Source organism: Felis catus, chromosome D2 (genome assembly GCF_018350175.1).
Source record: "Felis catus isolate Fca126 chromosome D2, F.catus_Fca126_mat1.0, whole genome shotgun sequence".
In the NCBI taxonomy this organism is placed as follows: Eukaryota; Metazoa; Chordata; class Mammalia; order Carnivora; family Felidae; genus Felis; species Felis catus.
This window is the reverse complement of record NC_058378.1, coordinates 30,270,001-30,293,487: the sequence shown is the minus strand read 5'-3', so window position 1 is coordinate 30,293,487 and position 23,487 is coordinate 30,270,001. Positions and strand designations below refer to the sequence as shown.

At 39.3% G+C, this 23,487-nt stretch overlaps 1 protein-coding gene across 1 annotated transcript in view; it reads right to left on the bottom strand.

Moving 5' to 3' along the window:
• Positions 1-1,923: 1,923 nt before the first annotated feature.
• The window catches only part of SUPV3L1 (Suv3 like RNA helicase), a 26,755-nt gene continuing 5,191 nt past the window's right edge, over positions 1,924-23,487 (bottom strand). Inside the window, exons 2-15 of the mRNA XM_003994001.6 lie at positions 21,448-21,525; positions 20,513-20,620; positions 19,105-19,219; positions 17,771-17,939; positions 15,810-15,921; positions 13,422-13,499; positions 11,980-12,071; positions 10,430-10,610; positions 9,789-9,882; positions 8,401-8,620; positions 7,048-7,128; positions 6,494-6,670; positions 3,305-3,453; positions 1,924-2,669 (exon numbers count right to left, since the gene is read on the bottom strand). Coding sequence (XP_003994050.3) covers positions 2,237-2,669; positions 3,305-3,453; positions 6,494-6,670; positions 7,048-7,128; positions 8,401-8,620; positions 9,789-9,882; positions 10,430-10,610; positions 11,980-12,071; positions 13,422-13,499; positions 15,810-15,921; positions 17,771-17,939; positions 19,105-19,219; positions 20,513-20,620; positions 21,448-21,525 — 2,087 coding nt within the window. The 3' untranslated portion in view covers positions 1,924-2,236. The remainder of the gene's footprint in view (positions 2,670-3,304; positions 3,454-6,493; positions 6,671-7,047; positions 7,129-8,400; positions 8,621-9,788; positions 9,883-10,429; positions 10,611-11,979; positions 12,072-13,421; positions 13,500-15,809; positions 15,922-17,770; positions 17,940-19,104; positions 19,220-20,512; positions 20,621-21,447; positions 21,526-23,487) is intronic.

Genomic DNA, 23,487 nt, shown 5'->3' with positions numbered 1-23,487 from the left:
AGAGAAAATAGCCGGATCCATTTATACGTTCACTTGTCTCTTAACAAAGCATAAGAGGTCATTGTACCCCAATAGGTTTGAGGTAGACACACCTAGAAGGAGTGCATCGTAATTATAGACTCCCAGTCGTAGGCTAGAAGAGGCTAGGTGTTTTACGATGATTGTCTTCTATGTCTGTGATTCACAAGAAGTCATTTTTTCAAAGGACCCAAATCTATTCTGCAGATTTACACTAGTCCACAAATACAGTGCACAAAAGCATCACAAGCCATTGGTTATTATTCCTAACCAGTTATGTACTATGCACATTTTATTGAATTACCTAGATCTGTTCTGATGGAACTGAGGTGGGCATCTAAGCCTCGTGTTGATGTAAAGCTGAATCCACAATAATCCAAGGAGGGCTTTCAAGCAAGAACTTCAAAACCTGCTAGAAAACTGCAAGGAAAAACAAAAAAAGTTGTTTTTGAAATGTTGAGAACATGACCTTAGTGGAAGGAAAACCAAGCTGTTTTCATGGTGACAATTGTAAGCACACTGCAGAGAATTATTCAGGGCCCCTCCAATTACATTTTTCCTTTCAAAGTTACATTTTTCCTGATTTCATCTTTCTTTAGTATCTTCTTCTAACCACAACGTTTTCCCTCCCCCACAAAGAGAAGGGTTAAAGAGTAAATGATTTATCACTATTTATAAACTCTCCTTAACTCAGTGTTTAAGCAGCCCTTCCCTAACAGCACTCCCACCCCCTCTCCTCTCGTCTGGGTCTTCACTAACATTTAACTGACCTATGTTTGCAAGTGTCTTGCCTAAGTGTCTTCTCTGACTCACCAACCTGGCCCCTAAGCTGGAGAAAGTAGAATTACAACATTCAAAGTGATGTGCCTTACCACTTAAATACAGTGACATCACATCCATTATACAGATCAGTTCATGAATATTTCTTGAGACCATCTGGGCAAGAATAGATGCACCAGGTCTGCTATAGTATAAGTCACAGGAGAAAGCAAATTCTAGAAGCTGAAGTTGCTCACGTGCAGAATATCAAAAGAAATATGCCCTTCCAGGCACTTCACTACTCTTTACCCAGAAGCAGGGGAGAACTCTAGTCAGTGCCACCTGTTCAACCTGTATTTCCATAAAAGCAAAAGTCAAAAGAATAAAGATTGCCATCTCAATTAAATGAAGTATCATCTGAACTCTGAACTACTGAAGAAAAAGCCAGAGAGATGGCTAGTTTGGTAAACTTGGCTGTTCCCTGACCCAATTTCAACCAAATCAGGTCTAATCCCCAGTCTGAAGTCAGCCTCAATTTAGCAGTTGCTGAAGAAATTAGTTCAGCTCTTAAAACAACCTAAGAGCTCAACTCACAGCCCAGAATGAACCCAAACATTCAGGTTCATTTACAAAGGAGTTCCTGTGTACCAGGGCCTGTGCTAAGTGGGATCTCATCACACTTAACCTACTGGACAAATCTAAGTAGGTATTACTGTCCATGCAAAGACCAAGCTCCAGAGAGGGCAAGGTCAAGGAGCTTGGCAGTGATGAGAAACTGTACCCTGATCTGTCCAACTTTGTCATTCTCTCCCCTTATTGTACTTCTTCCTAGCATATCTCTGAAATTATATCCACTTATTTCAGAAAGACTGATTTGCCTTGACTGTATTTCAGGAACCATAGTATAGCAGTGAACGAGACAGACAACAGTCGTTGCCCTTACAGAGCTGACATCATTTGTCAACTTACTCCTGTTTGTTCCATATCAAAATACAACCTCTATGATGGCAGAAACATTATCTGTCTTGCTTTCTGCCTATATATCCAGCACCAAGAACAGCCTCTAGTACATGGGTACCAGCAACGTGTGTCAAAAAACTTCAATCATGACATCTTCAGCAATGGTGTAGGAAACTGGTCAAAACATTTCACCAAACTGATTTTATTCTCATTCACAGTTCCTTATAGTGCATTGTCTTAGTGCTATACTACAAATGGCCACTATATAAAGCTTTAAATAAAATCCCTTAGACATTCCGTAGTTTTTAAATGTTGAAACAAACAGCAGTTATCTTTAAGAGCTAATTTTCCCAAGCAAAAAGCAAAACAAAAACAAAACAAACAAACAAACAAAAAAAAACCCCGTAATAGCCACATACCGTAGCAGGCAGTAAATACATATGAGGAAAAAAGGATTTTAAAATAGATTTTTATTGGCAAAAATAAAAATAAAATAAAACTAATCTGAATCAGGTTCCTTCTTCTTTCTTCTTGTCCCTTTTGCGTAAGTCCCAGGCTCTGTTCTTTCTTTGCCATCAGTTCGTTGTGTCAACCACTCCTTTTCTAGCTGTTTCAGCATGTCTGCAGTGAGGAGTCCTTGCTGCACCAGTCTGGAAGCTAGGGATTTCTCTCCTCCATTGGGGACAGGTGGCTCAGCAGCTTTACTCCCTACAGTTTTGGTGCCACGCACCCTTCTAGCTTGGCTCTTTAAAGTTCCTGACAATCGGGACCGGTTCTCTGCCGACAAGCTCTCCAAGTTCAACAGCTTATGTGACTCTGAAATTTTAATCAGTTTGGTGATGTTGTGTACACCATCTTGGATAATGCCATCTAGTTCTTTCTGGAGATCTCGAATGAGGCTGGCATCTGGAAACATATCTATAAACCGGTAGCTAGGAAAAGACATATTATGTTATATAGCAACAGCCCTTATCAGAATCATTGGGCTTATCTCAATGATGTAACTACATCTGGACACTGGCCCCCAAATGTTCTGTTTTTGCAGACTCTGTCCAGTGCCTTTGCTCAGCCCCAACACACCTGAGGAATACTGTCATTATGAGGGTAGGTCATCACCCATATCTTAAGTGAATCATATTTTAAGGGGGACAGGCCCCTCCTTTGAGAATCACTGATGTAAAGCAGCACCTTTCAAATGTTAATATACAAATGAATCACCTGGGGATCTTGTTAAAATGTAGTTTAAGTTTGGGGTGGGCCTGATATTCTCTAGTTCTAACAAGCTCCTAGGTAATACCAATGCTTTTGGTCCGGGGACCACCATCTGTGTAGCAAGAATCTAGTACACTTCCTCACCTACCTATCTGAACTAGAATCATAAGAAGTCCTTAGTCATTTTTAGAATGGGTATGAACAAGGCTCGACTGCCATAATGGACAATAAACATAACAGACAGCACCCTGTAAAAATGTGCCTGTTACTTGAGAGAGCAAAAGACCATCCATAAAACCTTTGATTTTCCCTATTACTCAGAAAAATGAGAGTAGCTAAAGGAAAAATGTGATACCTTAGCCAAAGGTAAAGATCCAAGACATCATGGACAGCTTCTAAATCCATGAGGTCTTTAATATTCTTAGGTGGAAGTAATGGCCATTTAATGTATCGGCGTAACCACGAGAAGGTCAGTGGCTCATTCCTGCTATACTGCCTGGCAAACTGAAAGAGAAGAAAAGAGTTTGGTGAAAGCCTCAAAATGCACTTATATCTGCAATCAGAAACAGAAAGCACAACAAAACATTAACTGCGGTTGTGTTTCAACAGGCTGGTTTCTTTCCTTCTTTATACTTTTCCATACTTTTAAGAATATTTAATACTTCATAAAGATACCTTGAAGAAAAAAAGTAGGGGGGGGGTGCTTTCCTTCATTTTCCAAAGCCAGGGCAATAATATGTACATCAGAAGTCATACAAAAACTAACAGAGCCTAAATCTGTTAACTTTAATGAACATTTAATGTTACAAGTTTTGGACAGATATTTTTGAAGTCTCTCATTTCTACCCCTTTATGGAATGGTCCTGTAACTGCAAATATAAGCTGTATCTTGTCAATATCCTTCCTTATCATAAAGAAACTCTGAGGTGGCTTGGTGCAAGGTTGGGCATGAGTCGATCAAGCTAGTAAACAGACCCTGCACCTCTTCACTAGCTGTGTGGCTCTGGCCAAGCCATCACTCTGTGCTTCAGCGAACTCATCAATACCATAAGACCACCATACCTCCTTCTTGAACCACAGGACACTGTTGGGAGAATGTGCTCGGAAAACCAGGCTGCCCCCAACCCCCACAAATGCCAGGCATTATTATGCATCACAATGTACTATAGGAGACAGAAATACAACCATGTGAGACCTGTAGAGCAAAAGTTTAGCTTCAAGAATAAGCTGATTTCAAATCGTTCACGTCCTGATTAGGGAAAATTATCTCTAAATGTCTAACCTAAGTAAGGTCCATACTTCAGAGAGGCGAGGCAGTTTTAGAACAATTGTGGTTAAATAATGTTATGATTTTATTAAATTCGGTCATGCATTCTAACACATGCCAAACAGAATAGCCATGAAGGATGGAAATGTGACCAAGCTAACCTGCTGAGCAGGACAAACCAAACTTTAATATTTCTGGCCACAAACTAGTAAAAATCCAATACGTAAAAGAGCCAAGTATGGAGCTGTCCAAAAAGGGGAAGGGAGAGATACTTATCCATTCAGATACTGCCGTCCAACAGCTGGCCCTAAAGGAGCTCCCTGGAACACCATTTCCAAACAACTATCCTGCGGGGCACCAGAGGCCATCAATGGGATGGAGGTCTTTTAAAGTTCAGTCATAATGGTGATCAAGAAAAAAAGGAAAAATCTCTACCTTTCATATGCTAACAGTATCAGAACACATAAGTAACTGCTGGCCTCTACCATTCCAGACTTCTTACCCCTTAGTAAAATGCTTCTGCTTCATTAGAACAGCTGTTTGAAGGATGGTAAAACAGAGTCAGGACCATGGACCCGAGCTCCATCCAGGTCACTTTTTTTTTTTAATCTTTTTTTAACATTTATTTATGATCAAGAGACAGGGAGAGACAGAACATGAGAATGGGAAAGGCAAAGAGAGGGGGACACACAGAATCCAAAGCAGGCTCCAGGCTCTAGCTGTCAGCACAGAGCCCGACGCGGGGCTCAAATTCACAAACTGCAAGATCATGGCCTGAGCCAAAGTCGGATGCTTAACTGACTGAGCCACCCAGGTGCCCCCACCCAGGTCACTTTATAGCATTTCAGACTTTATTCCAGAAATGTCAACCTTATGCTAACTAACTCTCTCATAAATGCCAGCTCTAAGAAACATATTTCCTAAGTAAATACCTGGGTGTGCAATACCTCTAAGACATATTAAAGGGAAAAGAAAAAGGCAAGTTGCAGAATAATTCATTATAACATTTATGGGAAAACACACCCACAAAACTAGAATTTCCATATGTACACATATGTAAGCAAATGCAACGGAAAAGGTCTGCAATGATACAAACTGTTAACTGTAGCTCTGTCAAAAGACTGAGATTGGGGGTGGTAGCCCAATTTAACCTATCCGTAATGTTTTAACTTCATGCAGTGAGAAAACATTTATGTATTATTTATGCAATTTGAAAGTAATTTTGAACATAAATTTAGAAACAGATTTGGTGAGAACACAGCCAGTACGCAGAATGCTAAGTTCTATATAGAAGACAGGGGCAAGACTAGAGTCAGAGGAGGATTCCAAGAGGAGGCCCTTGGGTTTAGTGGGACAGGGAGGGCACTCCAGGAAGAGGCAACAGGGGAGAGGCAAGGGCTCCGCAAGGTGAGAGGACATGGCAGGAGGCTGGAAGTTCAGCTTCCACTGCCCTTCCCTGCCCCCCTTTTTTGGGTGCATAAATGCTCCTCAGAAGGCAGAGGTTTGTATCCCTATGCAAATGAATAAGAAGGGGCTAAAAGCCCAGCACCAAACTCATACAAGACAGCAATCCCTGGGGCGCCTGGGTGGCGCAGTCGGTTGAGCGTCCGACTTCAGCCAGGTCACGATCTCGCGGTCCATGAGTTCGAGCCCCGCGTCAGGCTCTGGGCTGATGGCTTGGAGCCTGGAGCCTGTTTCCGATTCTGTGTCTCCCTCTCTCTCTGCCCCTTCCCCGTTCATGCTCTGTCTCTCTCTGTCCCAAAAATGAATAAACGTTGAAAAAAAAAAATTAAAAAAAAAAAAAAAAGACAGCAATCCCTGGCTCAGTGTCTTATAATCAGGAAAACCGAATACTATGACCACCACTAACCCCTACTCCCCTTCCCCTTCCAAAAAATATTAACCAATGCTACTAAGAAAGAAGTGTATTAGCGAGCACCTGGGTAGCTCAGTCAGTAGAGCATGTGACTCTTAATCTCAGGGTTGTAAGTTCACACCCCACACTGGGCATGACGCCTACTTAAAATAAAAATAAAAATAAAAAGCAGGCAAAAAAAAAATTAAAAAAAAAAAAAAAGACGTATATCATCAGGCAAGACCCCCTTCCCTCAAAAGAATTTGTCATTTAAGAAAAAAAAGAGCCACTTTATATTTAAGTTCTTATATAGTATCTCCTATGGAAAAGTACTCTCCAACTGTTTTACCTTGAATAACAAAGTACTGTTTAGGGAAATGCATTGACTTGAAACAACTCAAAATATAAAGATAAAGGCTTACCTGTAACAACGAAGAGCAGACAAAAGGCTGCTTCTTGTTGATAGGAGCTGTGCAGAAAACATACCTCACTCGTAGACTTAATGGAATATGCTGGATCAACTCTGCAGAAAATTTAAAATCATCCATATTGCAGACAAAATATTGCCCATCAACTTGTGAAAAGTCTACAAAAATATCCTGGAGGGAAAAAAAGATACATTATTGGACTGCCTAAGTGGGCATGAATAAAGTACTCAAGCCTACAAAAGACAATCTCTGAATCCTTAACAGTCTTCTAGAAAGGCCTGTTTAATTCACTGTCCTCACAGGCTAAAAGACCTCCCCTATAGCTTTCCCAACCTGAAATACTCAGAAAATTCCTCAAGACAAAAGTTCCAGAAGATTTTGAGAGGAGGTTTTCACTTTCAAGATAAACCTCATAAATAACAATATCACAAAAATAGACTATCCACTGATGCCCACAAAGTTAATTAGTAACTGTCTGCAATATCAACCTTTTTAGAAAAGATAGTTTAGATATTTTAGGAGAGATTTAAAAGTAAGTTTTTACTTACAATGAGATTAGAAAGTGTTGTATCAGGGAGATGGTAGGCAAACATTTCAATCTGTTCCGCAGTTGGATGAAGGCCAGCTGCCTTTAGTAAAAGAAAGAACAACTCTTAAGTTTCTCCTTCTTAGAAGACAACTTTTCTTAAGTTGTTTATAAAGTCCTATATTCAGGCTAAGCTCTCACCAAATGAGTTAAATGACAAGAATTTGAGTAAAAAAGAAAAAAGCAATGTCACTTTCCCATTTATCACCAATTGAGAAAGCTGATGAGATGGTTTAGTGACCCTGACCAATTATACCCACTGAGTTGGCTCATCAACCTTTCGCTGACATTTTAGTTAGTATTTCTCAAACCTCTGATGATCTGACAGAGTACCAAAAATGCTTTCCAGGGTCTCCATTATCTTCACTGAACAAAAATGAACAAGGAAAACCCAATCGCTTTAACCAAGGCAATAAAACTGACAGACAAACATAGATAAATACATGAGAGAATGTCTACACTGGAGGCCAGTCTCTCTTCAACTGTATCCCAGTATTAATAAGGCGGGTATAAGCAAAAAGAGAAAGAGAAAAGGAATGGGAAACACAAAGAGCAAAGGATGAAAGGAGGAAAGGAGGAAAGAAGACAGACCTGAGTCACGGGAGGGACGAAGAGTATGGGCACAAAAAATGAGGCACACAGGGGAAATGGGGGTGTGTCCTTAGCAACTGCACTCTTAACAAAAGCTACAGAAAGGATTTCAACCGCAGCTTTCCTCCAGGAATTTTCCCTTGCATCGACTCATTTATATTCCCCTTTTACTAGGGTCACTGAAAAACGAGATGAGCCACGTTAATTTATAAGTAAATTTTCTAGGCAACTTAAATTATGAGTTAACAAACTTATAACTAAAATACATACGCTGCTGCCTCGTTAACCGCACTAACCAAAAGTTAACCTCGTCCGAACTGGCTCAAAGTTATATCGCTTAGTACTGTTTTTGCCCCACACTCAAGAGTTTCTTCTACATTCAAGCTTCTCACAATTTTTCAGCTGGCTGTCACAGCGGGGTGCCCACCTGAGGCAACTACGCCCCTCTCCCCACCCAGTGCTAGAGTATAGAAAGAACTCAAGGAAAATCAGGTTTACTAAACTCGTTCAATCTGGATCTTCCATTTGCTCACCATTCTCTAATGAAGGGGTCCCTAGGGCTCTCCAAAGCAGTAAAGTAGGACTTTCTTGACAGGATTTTCTTGGCACAAAACTTTCTTTTGCTTACTTCTGTTTCCAGGTGTCTGAGGCAAGGGTCCGGAAGGTGAGTGAAGGAAGGAATGACTGTCCTTCGCAGACAAGTAATGAACACGTTACACCTTACCTTTATGGGATCCACAGGCCTGTTCAAAATTTCTTTTAGTAAATTGAGATCTTCTCGATTCATTGTTGTCACTTCTCCTTCTTTATATTTTGAACTGAATCGGCCAGCTCTGCCAGCAATCTGTAAGGCCTGAGAGGTGGTAATTGGTTCTATTTCCTTCTCTCCCTTTTCATTGATAGTGGGTTTTATAAGGGAGTAAAAAATAATTCTTCTTATGCTCCTGAAATAGAAATAAAAGTAATCTCAATACAGACTGCTGTATAAAAAACTCCCCATCATTTGGGTCACTACAGAAATGCTCACTCCAGTTCTAGTTTAGACCTGCTTACAATCTTGTCCACTCTTTACAGTATAAGAGAGGTTTGTCAGTAATTCTTTTCCTTCCCATTAAATAGTACTTTTTAACAAATGTATAAATTTACTAAAAACCATTAAACTGGGGCACCTGGGTGGCGCAGTCGGTTAAGCGTCTGACTTCAGCCAGGTCACGATCTCGCGGTCCGTGAGTTCCAGCCCCGCGTCAGGCTCTGGGCTGATGGCTCGGAGCCTGGAGCCTGCTTCCAATTCTGTGTCTCCCTCTCTCTCTGCCCCTCCCCCATTCATGCTCTGTCTCTCTCTGTCCCAAAAATAAATAAAATAAAAATGTTGAAAAAAAATTAAAAAAAAAAAAAAACCATTAAACTGTGCAATTACAATGAACTGTGGAGTATGTAAATTATACTTCAATAAGGTATAGAAAATGACTTTTTTTTTTTTTTTTTTTTTACCAGTAAACCATATAAAGTGCTATCAGACTGTTTTTAAAAGTTGGCTCCTATCAGGGAGCCTGGATGGCTCGGTCTGTTGAGCGTCTGACTGTTGGTTTCGGCTCAGGTCATGATCCCAGGGTCGTGGGATCAAGCCCCATGTTAGGCTCCATACTGTGCATGGAGCCTGCTTAAGATTCTCTGTCTCTCCCTCTGCCCCTCTTCCCTGCTCTTGCTCCCTCTCTTTCTCTAAAATAAAGAAGTTGGCTGCCATTAATAGCTTTGAATACTTCTTGGATTCCAAAAGGTGTAACTGCCTTGACTCCTCAGAGAAAATACTTAGACACAACACTGTTACTCCTAGAGATATTGGCCAGCCCCACATTCATAATGGGCACTCATACACCTGCTGAGAAACTGAAAATAAAGTGAGATACTATAACAGGTTAGTGGGAGGCAGTGTCATTCAAAATCCCTAGTGCGATGTGATATTTTCTTTTTATTCCCTCAAGAGATGTCAGCAAGATAAACCTCACGACTGTATTATAATACCCATTCTCCTAAACGTTAAGTGTTTGGTCATTCTAATTCCAATTAGAAAACCCACAGAATACCCATGATTATTAAAAACAAATTACTTACAAATTAAGTCCCATGCCAATTGCATCTGTAGCAACCAAGATTTTGCATGGATCATCAGGATCATTAAACTTTTTTGCTTGAGCAAGTTTGGTCCCTAAAACAAGAACAGTTTACGTTCGCTCAGTGCTCTCAATCTTTTACCACATCACACTAAGTAGATCTTAGAACCCTCACCTCTCATTCTCCATTCTTATGAATAAAACTCTTACTGTTTCAAACTTACTGCTTTATGTCCTCAAAGAGCCACTTATCTTTCGTTCCTACTCCTTTAAATATCCTGACATAGAGCAACACAATCCCCTACTAGCCTCATTTCTGAGAACACTTATAAAGAGATTTCAGGACTACACCTTTAAGACGATGTACCAAGCTCATATTTTAATGACATTTCTGTAACAAAATCATCAACTCAACATTTAAAATACAGTCTAACAAGAGCAGCAAGAGCTATAATTAAAAAACTTCTATCCCCACCAAGATGAACTAGAGAAATATATTTATTTTATTTGACCCATAACAAATTACTAATGTATCAAACAACCTTATTCAGTACCTTTTACTGTGTTTTCTATACACATCTCAACATAAATGGCAAAAATAAGAGACTTCATGTCCCTGTCATGATGAAAGCCAATAATTACCAGGTGGGAGACTGCCATATATAACAGCTGATTCCAATCCCCGGATTTCAATCTGTCGACTCACAGAATAAATATCATTCTTGCTAAAACAGACAATGCAATCCCCAGGCCGAAGGTTGTCTAATGATTCTAGTGCATGATCCAGCACAGAAATGGGGGTAAGCCTCTTATAGTTTCGAACCTACAATAAAGACATGATATTGTAAAATAACACAACTAACTCAACTTCCTGTCACTATTAGGTGAAAAATGGGCAGAGCAATCAAAAGCAGCTAAAAATTGACAAGTTCCAATGTTTTCACATTTACATGGTATTTTACAATATAGAAAAACATTTATTTTCATATTATAAATGTTACCATCAGTTCTCATTGGTGTTTTCTAAATTAACAAAATGTTATATACAGCATACCAAATTTTTTTTTTAATGTTCTTTATTTAAAAGTTTACTTATTTTTGAGAGAGAGAGACAGAGAGAGACAGAGAGAGAGAGAGAGAGAAAGGGAGCACGAGTCGGGGAGGGGCAGAGAGAGGAGGGGAGAGAGAATCCCAAGCAGGCTCTGTGCTGTCAGTGCACAGCCCGAGACGTAGAGCTCGAACTCACAAACCGTGAGATCATGACCTGAGCTGAAGTCAAGAGTCGGACGCTTAACCAACTGAGCCACCCAGGCACCCCCATGTCGCAGAGTTTCAAAGCACTTTCATATACATTCGATTTTTGTGGCAACTTGGTAAGTTCAGAGGTTTACTAACTATTATTTCAATTTTATGAAAAAGCAAAATAGAGTCCACATAAAAGATCAGGTCTGATAAGGATTCCTTCGGTTCTAGCCTTCTGCAATCTGCCTAACAACGCGAAGCTAGTTAACAGCAAAGCCAAGACTAGAACCCAGAATTTTTTCCACTACATCCCACCCTCTCTCTGAAAGCTGAACACAAAACTGATGAACCAATTTTTAAGTATTTCTTCATCTTATTAAAGAACTATAGTGTAAAAAAAAAAAAAAAAAAAAAACACACACACAAAAAATTAGGATTGAAAGGAAACCAGTTATTTTCTACTCTCCACATTGGAGAAAGGGATACAAACTATCTCTAGCAAAAGGCCCTAATCTCCACCTTTTGGGATGAGCACTGGGTGTCGTATGGAAACCAATCTGACAATAAACTTCATATATTGGGGAAAAAAAAAAAAAAAAAGGCCCTAATCTCTGACATCCAACATTCTGAAAACCATATGCTTTTGCTAAGCCTCAAACTTCCAACATTCCTGACTTATTTAATTCTAAAGAGAACTGCTCACACTCCATAAGGCGTTGTCAAGAGAAGATTACGAGTCTCTTTGTACTTTTGGAAGGCTTGGGGTCATTCCGCCGGAATTCCGGATCATGAGGTTCAACCAAACACGTATGACCTAGCCAACTGTGAGGAAATGACACTTTCTTTTCAGTTAAGTTCTGACTTTGCCGCTTTCTGGGACCCCTGAAGCCACTGCTGGGGTACTCCAGGCTATTTGCTATGCCACCTTGAGAACAAAGCATGTGATCTACCTCCACTTCCTCTCCCGTCGTGTACATGAGCTCAGTAACCAGGTCAATGGCAGCAGATTCTCCACACAAATGGACTTCTTCAGCACAGAGTCCTGTTAGATGCAAAATCGACAGTTTTTTAAAGATACGAAATTCAATATTTCACACTTTATATAACAAAAATACTTGAAGTTTCCTTACCGATTGCTCTATAACTTTACCAAGTGTTTTCATCAATATTATCTCTTTGATAATTATCTCTTTGATTCAAACCTCACGACAACCTTCTAGCGGGCAAAGATTATCTCTATAAATCTCAGTGTTTTTTTATTTTATTTCTATTTTATTTTATTTTTATTTTACTATTTTGAGAGAGACACGACGGTGCAAGCAGAAGGGAGCAGAGAAGGAGAGAGAGAGAGGATCTCAAGCAGGCTCCATGCTGCCAGCACAGAACCCAATGCGGGACTTGAACTCATGAAACTGTAAGATCATGACTTGAGCCAAAACCAAGAGTCAGATGCCTAACCAACTGAGCCACTCAGGCACTCCAATCTCAGTGCTTTTAAACTGCTTTGGCTATGGTTTTGAGTCCACTACAGAGTAAAGCCAGCAAAGGACCAGAACCTGGCGTTCTGCTGGTTAGTACTGAATCTTATACTTGTGTTTTTCAAATTAGGCTCCAATGGAATGACTGAGGTACCTCGGAGGCTGGGGACCGGAGGGTAAAAGAAACTCCAAGCTCCTTACCACTGAGCAGATCCACTCTCATTTTAAATTACAGGCTTTAAGGTATATGATTTGTTTGAAGAGAGAGTTCAGCTATTTGTTTTTAAGTTTGCAAACACCTGCCCTATAACACAATGATCAAAAATTCACTCCAATATCGAGCACTAGAAATATTCATTCATGTCCATGGACCTCAAGAACTCCAACTCCAGGAGCCTATCCTAAAGAAATAATAAAATAAAGAAATAAAAAGCTATGGCCACAGAAATTTTTACTGTAGCACTATCAATAGTAGGAACAAATGTTCAACTCTGTGCAAAAAAATAGTATAGCTCTTCAATGGAGAATGTGCAATATTAATATGTGGTGTGAAAAAAATCTATGAAGCAAGAGAACCGAAAAAAACACAAGATACAAAATAATATATTCACAAAACACCATATGCACGAGGAAAAAGACCGCATGAAACACCAAAATGTTAAGATGGTTGTGTAAAGGTGGCGAGATTTGAACATTTTAACTTTAACCGATTATGCTAACTTTATAGTAAGAAAACTGGACCTCCCATTTTTAAAATAATATTTAGGAACTAAGAACTCACACTAGGCTGACATTTTGTTTGATCTGTGTCAAAAAGAGAGGATCCTAAGAACTCTATCTGGCAATGTCAAGCAGAGAAATGCAACTCCGTGCAGAGGTCACAAAGCACGGGTGTTAGCATTAAGACCACCAACCTAGAAGCGCTCTGGTCCAGGCCCATCCTCTGGCTGGATCTTTAATCATTTGAATTTCATCAATCACAGCCACTTCATCTAAAATAAAAATTCGTCATGAGCAATACAATATACTTAAATAATACTATAAACAAATTATAGCACCCAAACTCAAGCTTTCATCACCACCATAATCACCACTATCGCTTGCTCACGAAGCACTTCTTTTCTGGCAGGCTTGTTCTAAGTGCTTTACAATTTTAACTCATTTAATCCTTACAACAAATCTATGCCATAAGTATCATCATTCTAGCCGTTTTATAGAAGAATAGACTGAGGCCCAGAGAAGTTAAGTCACTGGCCCAAGCTGTATAAGCTTAAGATCTAAAAACATAAAATTCTAACCCAGGCGATACAACATCTAGTAGGTTCATTTGTCCTATGTTTTGCAATCTCAGAGGGAGCCTAGAGAATCTACTTAATAAGAACTAACATATCCACAGGGTAGTAAAAGAAGTAAGCATCTAGGCTTCCAGGAATAAGGAGCAGACAGTCCTACTGTAAATGAAGCTTCTCTATCATATGAACCCAGACAGGTGTCAGGAGCAGAAAATGGGATAGAAAGTGTAATTTCCTGTGCTCTAGCTATGCTCATTCTTAGGGGTTTTAAAACCTCATCACTAAGGCAAAAATTAGTGCCTCGTTTTATTTTCTAACGCCAAAAAGATTTTATTTTTTTAATGTTTATTTTTTATGAGAGAGAGAGCAAATGAGCGAGCAGGGGGAGGCGCAGTGAGGGGGACAGAGGATCCAAAGTGGGCTCTGTGCTGACAGCAGAGAGCCAAATGAGGGGCTCGAACTCACAAACCATGAGATCTGACCTGAGCCAAAGTCAGACGCTTAACCGACTGAGCCACACAGATGCCCTTGCCAAAATGTTTTCAACCATATTATTTTATTCTCCTTGTGTCATATCAATTATATTTTAATCTTCTTCCTCAAATACCAAGGAGTTGAGAAGAGCACATTAAAAAAAATTAATACAACCATAATAACATTTAGGAAACAAAAGAGAGGACGTTTTATACTGAAAAACCATCAGATTAAAAATTACTTATTCCAATTGGGTACATACAAACAAGATTAGAAAAGAAGAGACAGAAGAGGGAATTTTGATTTATGAACTCCTGTGCTATCAGAATGTCTACAATGTGTTACTTTTATAATAAATTCATTTGTAAAAAAACTACTCAGAAAGTTACGATTATTAAAATGAAAAAGCTAGAGTACATAATGTGTAATTCCTATTTAATATACACACTCACAATGCACACATAAGTATATGCATACACAATACAAACATAAACATAGAAGAAATCTGGAAAATACACACCACAGCGTTAACACTTGTTGATTCTGGATGAGTAGGACTGGGAGGTTATGGGTTTTTTCCTTCTCTTTGCATTTATGTTTATATTTTCTATAACAAAGATATGACTGCTTACTGGTAAGGAAAAGTTAATTTTTATTTAAAATGTCTTCAGGGGCGCATGGGTGGCTCAGTCGGTTAAGCGGCCACTCTTGGTTTCAGCTCAGGTCTTGAGCTCACAGTTTGTGAGTTTGAGCCCCATGTCAGGCTCTGCACTGACAGCACAGAGCCTGCTTGGGATTCTCCTCTCTCTGCCCCTCCCCTGCTAACACACACCTCCCCCCTTCAAAATAAACATTTAAAAAATAAAATTAAACAAAATATTTTCAAAACTAAATAGAAGTTCACTGCAGTACAATATATAATAATGAAAAACCTTAAACAACCTAAATATTCTTTAGTAGGGGAATTAACAATTTTAGTTGTAAGATGGAATTTTCGTTATAAGTTTAAATGAATAAACGCGATATATATATTTATGATACATATTATACACATAAGATAAACATATAATATACATATAACAAGACTAGTTCTAAAAACATGCTGCATAGAGTACCAAGCAAGTTGTGGAACAATAATACAGTATGATAATCACCTGACTGTTCTGAATCATACAATCCATAGTATCGATAGGTAACATGTATCGGTGATGTAAAAAAAGACAGGAAAGATATACACCAAACACTTGACAGCAGTTGGATCAAAAAAGGAACTAACTGGGGAGTGGTAAAAAGGAACCAATTATACTTGTTAACATTTTAGTTCCTTTAAGAGAAAAGGGGAGAGGAACATTCACAAGCAAACACCACCAAGAGTCTGACATTTATTAGTGAGCACTGGTGAGCACTGGGTATCTGTTGTCCTATTCGTCTCAATTTAAAATTTTTTTCACAATAAAAACACATTTCATATGTTTAACTATATTTTAAAATAAAAAGTTACTAAACCGTAAAGGTTCTTAAATGGCATGTACATACAAGGAGTTGTAACACTGCACATCTCAACTGTACAAGCAACATGGGCAGCCTGTTTCCCGTCTGGTTCCACGGTCACACGCTCTTCACCTGTTACCAAGTCACACGGCACGCCCTAAGGTGACAAAAAGATATCTGGAGTTATTGCCGTCTTTAAAATAATAGCAAAAAAGAAGTTTGGGTTGTTTAATATTCTCACCATTACCATCAAATTTACTCCCAAACCTTTAAAAAAATTTTATGAAAGCCACTCTTACACAAAGTATGTCAACTTGGAAACACCTCTAATTAGCTAAATTCTCAGGTATCAAAAACATGAGACAGTGTAGCAGTTTTACTTAACTTTGTATATTTCTGCACTGTAGCAGTTTATTAAAATAAAACAAATGTGAATTGTTTCTGGATTCAGGAAGAATATCATAAGTAATATTTAAGAATGGAAAGACCTCCTGGGGTGCCTGGGTGGCTCAGTTGGGTAAACACCCAACTCCTTTTTTTTTTTTTAGCATCCAACTCTTAATTTCAGCTCAAGTCATAATCTCAGTTCATGAGATGGAACCCAGTGTCCCGCTCTGCACTGCGAGCACAGAGCCTACTTGGGATTCTATCCCTCTCTTTTTCTGCCCCTCCTCTGCGCTCTCTAAATAAATAAAAATTAAAAGAATTATTTAAAAAAAAAAAAAACAGAAAGATCTCCTAATATAATTCCTTGACAAGGAGCAACATTAATACTATCGTATAATAGTTTGCCCAGAAATTAAGGCGTTCCTCAGGACGAAGTGCTTTTGGTGCTAAATCTGGGAAAGTCTAGGCAATCTGGGACAGCCCATCTCCCTAGTGACCTAAAACTAATCACAAGGAAACATCTGACATGTCCAAACGAGTGACAGTTTACCACAGATGACCATTAGTCGTCCAAAACGTAAAGGTTATGAAAGATGAAAGAAGGATCCTAGGAACTGCCCTAGATTAATGGAACCTAGAGACAGGAGAACAAAATACAGTGCTGGCACCCTGGACAGAATACTGGGGGGTTGGAAGAGAATGGGGGTGGTATTACTGACAACTGGCAAAATGTGAATATGGAATGTAGATTAAGTAATAGTATTCTATCAATATTAAATACCCTGCTGTAGATAAATGCCACGTGGTTATGCAAAACAAAGTCATTGTTCTGAGGAAATATTTTCTTAAATATTTATGGATAAGGAGGCATTTTGTATGCAAATTACACAAATTATTCTGAACAAAAAAACAGAATACAAGTTATCTACCCAAACTGGTTCATCTTACATTATAAAGTTATAATAAAACAGTGAACCAAAATGTGGCCCATTTAGTGAAACGATGCCTCAGACTACAGGGCATTTGGTCCCTTTCAGGTTTATCATTACTTCTTTTTGATAGCATCATAGTCTGATCTAAAAAAAAGGTAAATTAAATATCATATCAGAGTTAGGTTAACTCTGAGGAAGCAAAGGAGGACTTCAGAGGGAGTTTCAACTACATCAGTATTTTATTTCTTAAAAAACTAAATAGAGCAAGTATGGCAAAATGTTAGAATCTGATGGGAGTTGGGGAGTGGGTTCAGGTTATTTGTGTGTAATTCTCTGCACTTCTCTGTATTTGTGCAATATTCTGTGATAATTGTGTTTCATTCATTCTAATACACATTTTTTCACATTTTACTATCTCTGAAATCAGAATATATTTTAACAACTGACGGCAAGTCAGAGTCAGTTGACAGCATCTTTTTCTTTCTCAATTGTACATAAAATAGTGGTACATCTTACAAAGTACAATGAACTATGACAACTTTTATTAATGGCAAATTACTACATATGCCCTTTCCCAACTCCCACCTTCACCCTGCCCAGTCCTCCTTAACAAGAAAATTAGCAATTTTCAAGAAATTAACAAGAAAATTAACAAGAAAAAAAGCAAATACTTGGTAATATACTGACAGCAGCATTACTCTTTTCGAAGATCTCATGTGCCAATAATTTTAAAGGGCCACAATACACTCCAGATTTTGCTGACAAGTACTTCTGGATTGCATGATAAGTCTTTCCACTGTTTGTGGGGCCTGAATGGAATATTATCTTCCGCTGTATGGCTCTGGCTTCTGGGTACCTAAAACATAAGAAGGTAAACAGCTTAATCCCATTAACCTCAAAATCTACCTTGGCAAAGGTATCAACTGAAAACTATTCCAATGAAACATCTTGTTAATATTCAAAAGAGAGCATCTTTGGAAACTAAAATTAAACGACAACTTTCAGATCCACAATAAAATAATGACTATTTTCTAAGACTGGCATTTACTAACTAGAGGACAGAAAAATCTAAATGCAAATTAATTTCTCGGATATTTTTGCTATTGTACTAGTCCCTTTTCTTCAGAAGTTACTTCAAAGAAGTTTAAACCCCATCCTGCTCCATAGACATGTTCACATCATTTCCACAGCTCTAAACACATGAACCTGTAAGTAAATATGCCTACCCTTCTGAATTTCAACATATATAATATAATAATTGAGTCTTCTGCTTCTGGCCATGATGAATGGTACAGGACTTGCCCTCCCACCATAAACAAGTACAAAACTGGACAGTATATGCAGCAGCTGCTTAGGGACATAAACAGCAGACAGTGTAGGACTACAAGCCCTGGAACAAAGGAACACTTGAGCTGTGCCGTACTGCACCCCAGGAGGGCACAAGGCGGTGGAACCCAAGCAAAGTATGACAGTCCCAACGAGCTGAGCAGTAGCGAGAAAATTCAGAGATGCTAAAGCAGGTGGAATTTGAAAGCAAACTGTGGAAAAGAAGAAAGGGTTCAGTGGAGAGGATGCCTTGAAGTCTATGTGAGGCTACCCTGTGGATCCTTGACCAAGGGCCGGGCTGAACATGGGCAGGGCCCACCAAACCACAAAGGGTTTGGGCAGAAAGTCTCAAAGGGGTGGCAAAGTGCTAGATGTTGGAGTTCCAGCCACAGTGTGGAAATGGTGAGAGCTCACACTGGAAAGGCCACACTTGAGTTGTAAGGCCAACACCCTAAACTAAGGGCTACTCTAGATTTGTCCTAATAAAACCTACAACCTAACTTGGTCAGAATCAAGGGGAGATACCAGAATTAATTGCCTGTTTTTCTAGGGAAAACAACTCCTAGCCTCCTTATGATTTCTTGTCCAGCATACAACAAAAAATATTATAATGACATATATAATAATATATAATGATCACTAATCTCCCAAGATCAGAAACTGAAAATCTCAAATCCACAAATAAAGAAACTAACCAGTTAGGTGGTATTCTTAAGTCACTGATCTTACGTAGATCGTCCTTACATTCCAACACAGGAAATATCTGTTTCGCATGTCTCAAGAAAAATGGAAACAAATCATCCACATGAGCTGAAAAATAAAACACTACATTAACACATACAGTCTACAAGTTATCCATAACCAAACTCAGTGAAACTTTTCCTCTTAGTGAGCCACTTCAGGGGACACTGCCCCCAGGATAAAAAAAAAAAACTCTGGAGCGAGGAATTCCTTTTCTGAGATCCTGCTTTGTCTTACATTTTCTTCCTAATTTTGCTTACACTTTCTACAGAAACAACAAATTGGCTGTCAACCACCATGCTCTACTCCTCCAATATAAATAGGTAAAGATCAACTTGGGTGAAAGTTAAGTTAAAAATAAACAACCTGGGGGCGCCTGGGTGGTTCAGTTGGTTAAGCGACCGACTTCGGCTCAGGTCATGACCTCGCGGTCCGTGAGTTCGAGCCCCGAGTCGGGCTCTGTGCTGACAGCTCAGAGCCTGGAGCCTGTTTCAGATTCTGTGTCTCCCTCTCTCTGACCCTCCCCCGTTCATGCTCTGTCTCTCTCTGTCTCAAAAATAAATAAACGTTAAAAAAAAAATTTAAAAAAATAAAAAATAAAAAAAAATAAACAACCTGGATATATACATTAGAAAGAAGACCTATGGTTACTGAACAGAAATGGACGTGCAAACACTTTACATTTAAAAACCATAACCAAAGCCAAACTGCCGACGGGAACACAACAATAACATTCTTATGTTTTTTTCTTTTACATCAAGAACTCTGTCCTGATATGTGGGAGAAAAAAGTCAGTGGCAGAAACAAATGGAATCCACCATGTATTAATTCTGTCTTCTGTGAGAGTTCACTTCACTGTGGCCTGTACACAACACAGAGTGGAGAGTAGAAGGTCAAAGCCCCTGCCTTTCTCAAGCTTAAGATATATTGTTGATTTAATAACCAGTTCAGGGACCCACTATAAAAGCAAAATGACCTCTGAACGCCTGGGTGGCTCAGTCTGTTAAGTGTCCGACTTCAACTCAGGTCATGATCTTGCCATTCGTGGGTTCAAGCTCTGTGTCAGGCTCTGTGCTGACAGCTCAGAGCCTGGAGCCCGCTTCAGATTCTGTGTCTCCCTCTCTCTCTGCCCTTCCCCCACTCACGCTCTGTCTCTCTCTCTCTCTCTCTCCCAAAAATAAATAAACCTAAAAAAAAAAATTTTAAAGCAAAATGACCTCAAAGGCCTCCTATGAAAGCATGGAATTATTTACAGGATGTTAATAAACTCTGACCAGAGAAATAAACATGAAGTATGGGAAGAAATACAAAGTATGTTCAACACATTTTTAAAGAGATTTTTAAAAGTCTCTAAACACTTGCCTGCACTGAAGCAAATATCATTCAAAATAATGTGAATGTCCACATCCAGGGAATGAGATTGCATGATATAATTTCTAAAGCTTATGAATGCTTGATGGAAGAGACGAGCTGCAGGAAATACAAAACCAAAATAGGTGAGACTTAGTCTTCATTTCATTTCTTATTTATAAGTGTACATATACAAGGGCACCTGTTAACTGCTGGACTCTGAATTTCAGCTCAGGTCATGATCTCACCATCCGAGCCCAACATCAGGCTCCGTGCTGGCAGCACAGAGCCTGCTGGATTCTCTCTTTCTCTCCCTCTCTCTCTCTGTCCCTCTCCTGCTCATGTGCACGCTCTAAGATAAGTAAATAAACTTATAAAGTGTATATACACGCAACACACCTAACTCATCAAAGTGATTTTGGTGGGGGGCACCTGGATGGCTCAGTCGGTTAGGTGTCCGACTTCGGCTCAGGTCATGATCTCACAGTTCTTGGGTTCAAGCCCCGTGTCGGGCTCTGTGCTGACAGCTCAGTGTTTAGAGCCTGCTTCAGATTCGGCGTCTCCCTCTCTCTCTGTTCCTCCCCTGCTTGTGCTCTGAATCTTTCTCTCTCTCTCAAAAATAAATAAACATTAAAAAAAAATTCAAAGTGACTTTTTTTCTGAGGTGGGGCCGGGGGTCTACAGCTGGTTTACTATCATCTGACCAAAAGTGAAATCCTAGCACAACAGGAAGGAAAGCTAAACACACAGCTCCCTTGCTGTGTGTCCAGCACAGCAGATGCATCTTGCCCAACTCCTGCCAAGACAGAAGCAAAGGTCAGGGAAATCCTCCAGACTACCCCCATGCACTTATTTCCAGGGCACACTAGGTCTCACACAATACTGACAAAGATGTAATCTAAGAAGTAATAAAATAATATCTCTAATAGAAATGCTAGTAGCCTTACCATCGAGTCCATAATCAGCACCCAGTTTCTGAATTTCTTTCCTCTTGTAAAACTTGTCTAAGATCTTCTTTACTTCATCTGAAAGAAAGATTTGCTTAACATTGGTTTTCCAGATGGAGAAAGGCCCAAAGAGCAAAAGACACTTGAAATCCTAATACTCAAGCCAGCGGTCTACTGAGTGCTGTAAGCACTTAAAGGTTTTAGTTGACCACGAGCTCTTTATGGTTTAATAGTGCAATGGGCTGTCCAGAAAAATTACAGTCAAACAACAGAATATTCCTGTTTACTGCAGAAGAATAAGCAACGCACCACAGGATTAGACATGGTCCCTAGCCTCCATCAGGCCACTTTTAGATAACTGTATTGTTTCATTTACTTACAAACATTCTAAACATCTAATAGTGAGCAGCCGAAAAGTATCTAGAAAGACAACCAGTACCGCAAGGACCAGATCATCATCTTTTTTATGTAAATGACTAAAGAGGTGAGGGATGATCTTTAGTTGGAAGAGGATGGTTTTAAGAAGAACAGACTGGAGCGCCAGTCAGCTGTGCTGACAGCTCAGAGCCTGGAGCCTGCTTCGGATTCTGTGTCTTCCACTCTCTCTGACCCTCCCCTGTTCATGCTCTGTCTCTCTCTGCTTCAAAAATAAATAAACATTAAAAAAAAAATTTTAAAAAAAAGAACAGACTACACTTATTTTGTTCTAGATGGCATAATTAAAGCCAGTGGGAAGTAAGGGATGCAGATTTCAGTAGAACTTACACAAGAACTTCTAACAATGAGAAGAGTGAAGGAAGCTGCCTCAAAAAAGTGCCAGCTCCTTGTCACTGGAAGTATTCAAACAAGGCTTAGAAAACTATTTCAAGGGTGACAGCAGAGAATCACTGTGCTAACAGGGGAAGCTGAATTAGATGTCTGCTGAGGAAACAGGCCACTATAAATCAATAATGTCATAAGTGAAAATATTTTAATCAATCAAGCTGAAATTGTATTAACACTGTACATGTTAAATATCACTGCATTATTTATTCCACAGAGATAAACATTCTACTGATCCAGGCACACATGCTATATTGCTGGAAAGGCAGGCAAAAATGGAGAACACAGTCTTTGCCCACAAAACACAGAAAGGCTGTCCAAAAAAATAGAAATGGAAGGAAAACTTCCAAACTCATTCTGAGACCAGCATTACCTTGATTCTAAAAGCAGACAAAGATCTCACAAAAAAGGAGAATTGCAGGCCGTTATCCCTGATGAACATGAATGCAAAAAATCTCAACAAGATGCCAGCAAATCGAATTCAACAGTCCATTAAAGGAATTATTCGCCACAATCAAGTGGGATTTATTCTTGAGCTCCAGGGATGGGTCAATATTCACAAATCAATCAATATGATACACCATATTAATAAAAGAAACGATAAGAACCATATGATCCTTGGGGTGCTTGGGTGGCTCAGTCAGTTCAGCGTCCCACTTTGGCTCAGGTCAGGTCATGATCTCACAGTTCGTGAGTTCAAGCCCCGCATCAGACTCACTGCTGTCAGCACAGTCCACTTTGGATCTTCTGTCCCTGTCTCTGTCCCTCCCCCTGCTGGCGCTATCTCAAAAAAAATAAACATTAAAAAAAAAAAAAAAAAAAAAAAAAAAAAAAAAATATATATATATATATATATATATATGATCCTCTCAATAGATACAGGAAAAGCATTTGACAAACACAGCATCCATTTTGATAAAAACCCTCAACAAACTAGGGATAGAAGGAACATATTTCAACATCATAAAAGCCATATACAAAAGACCCACAGCTAATGACATCCTCAATGGGCAAAAACTAAGCTTTTCCTCTAAAGTCAGGAACAAGACAGGAATGTCCACTCTCACCATTGTTATTTAACACAGGACTGGAAGTATTAGCCTCAGCAGACAACAAACAACAACAACAAAAAAATAAAAGCCATCTCAACAGGTAAGGAAGAAGTCAAACTTTCACTATTCACAGGCTATGTAGAAAACCCAAAAGACCCCGCCAAAA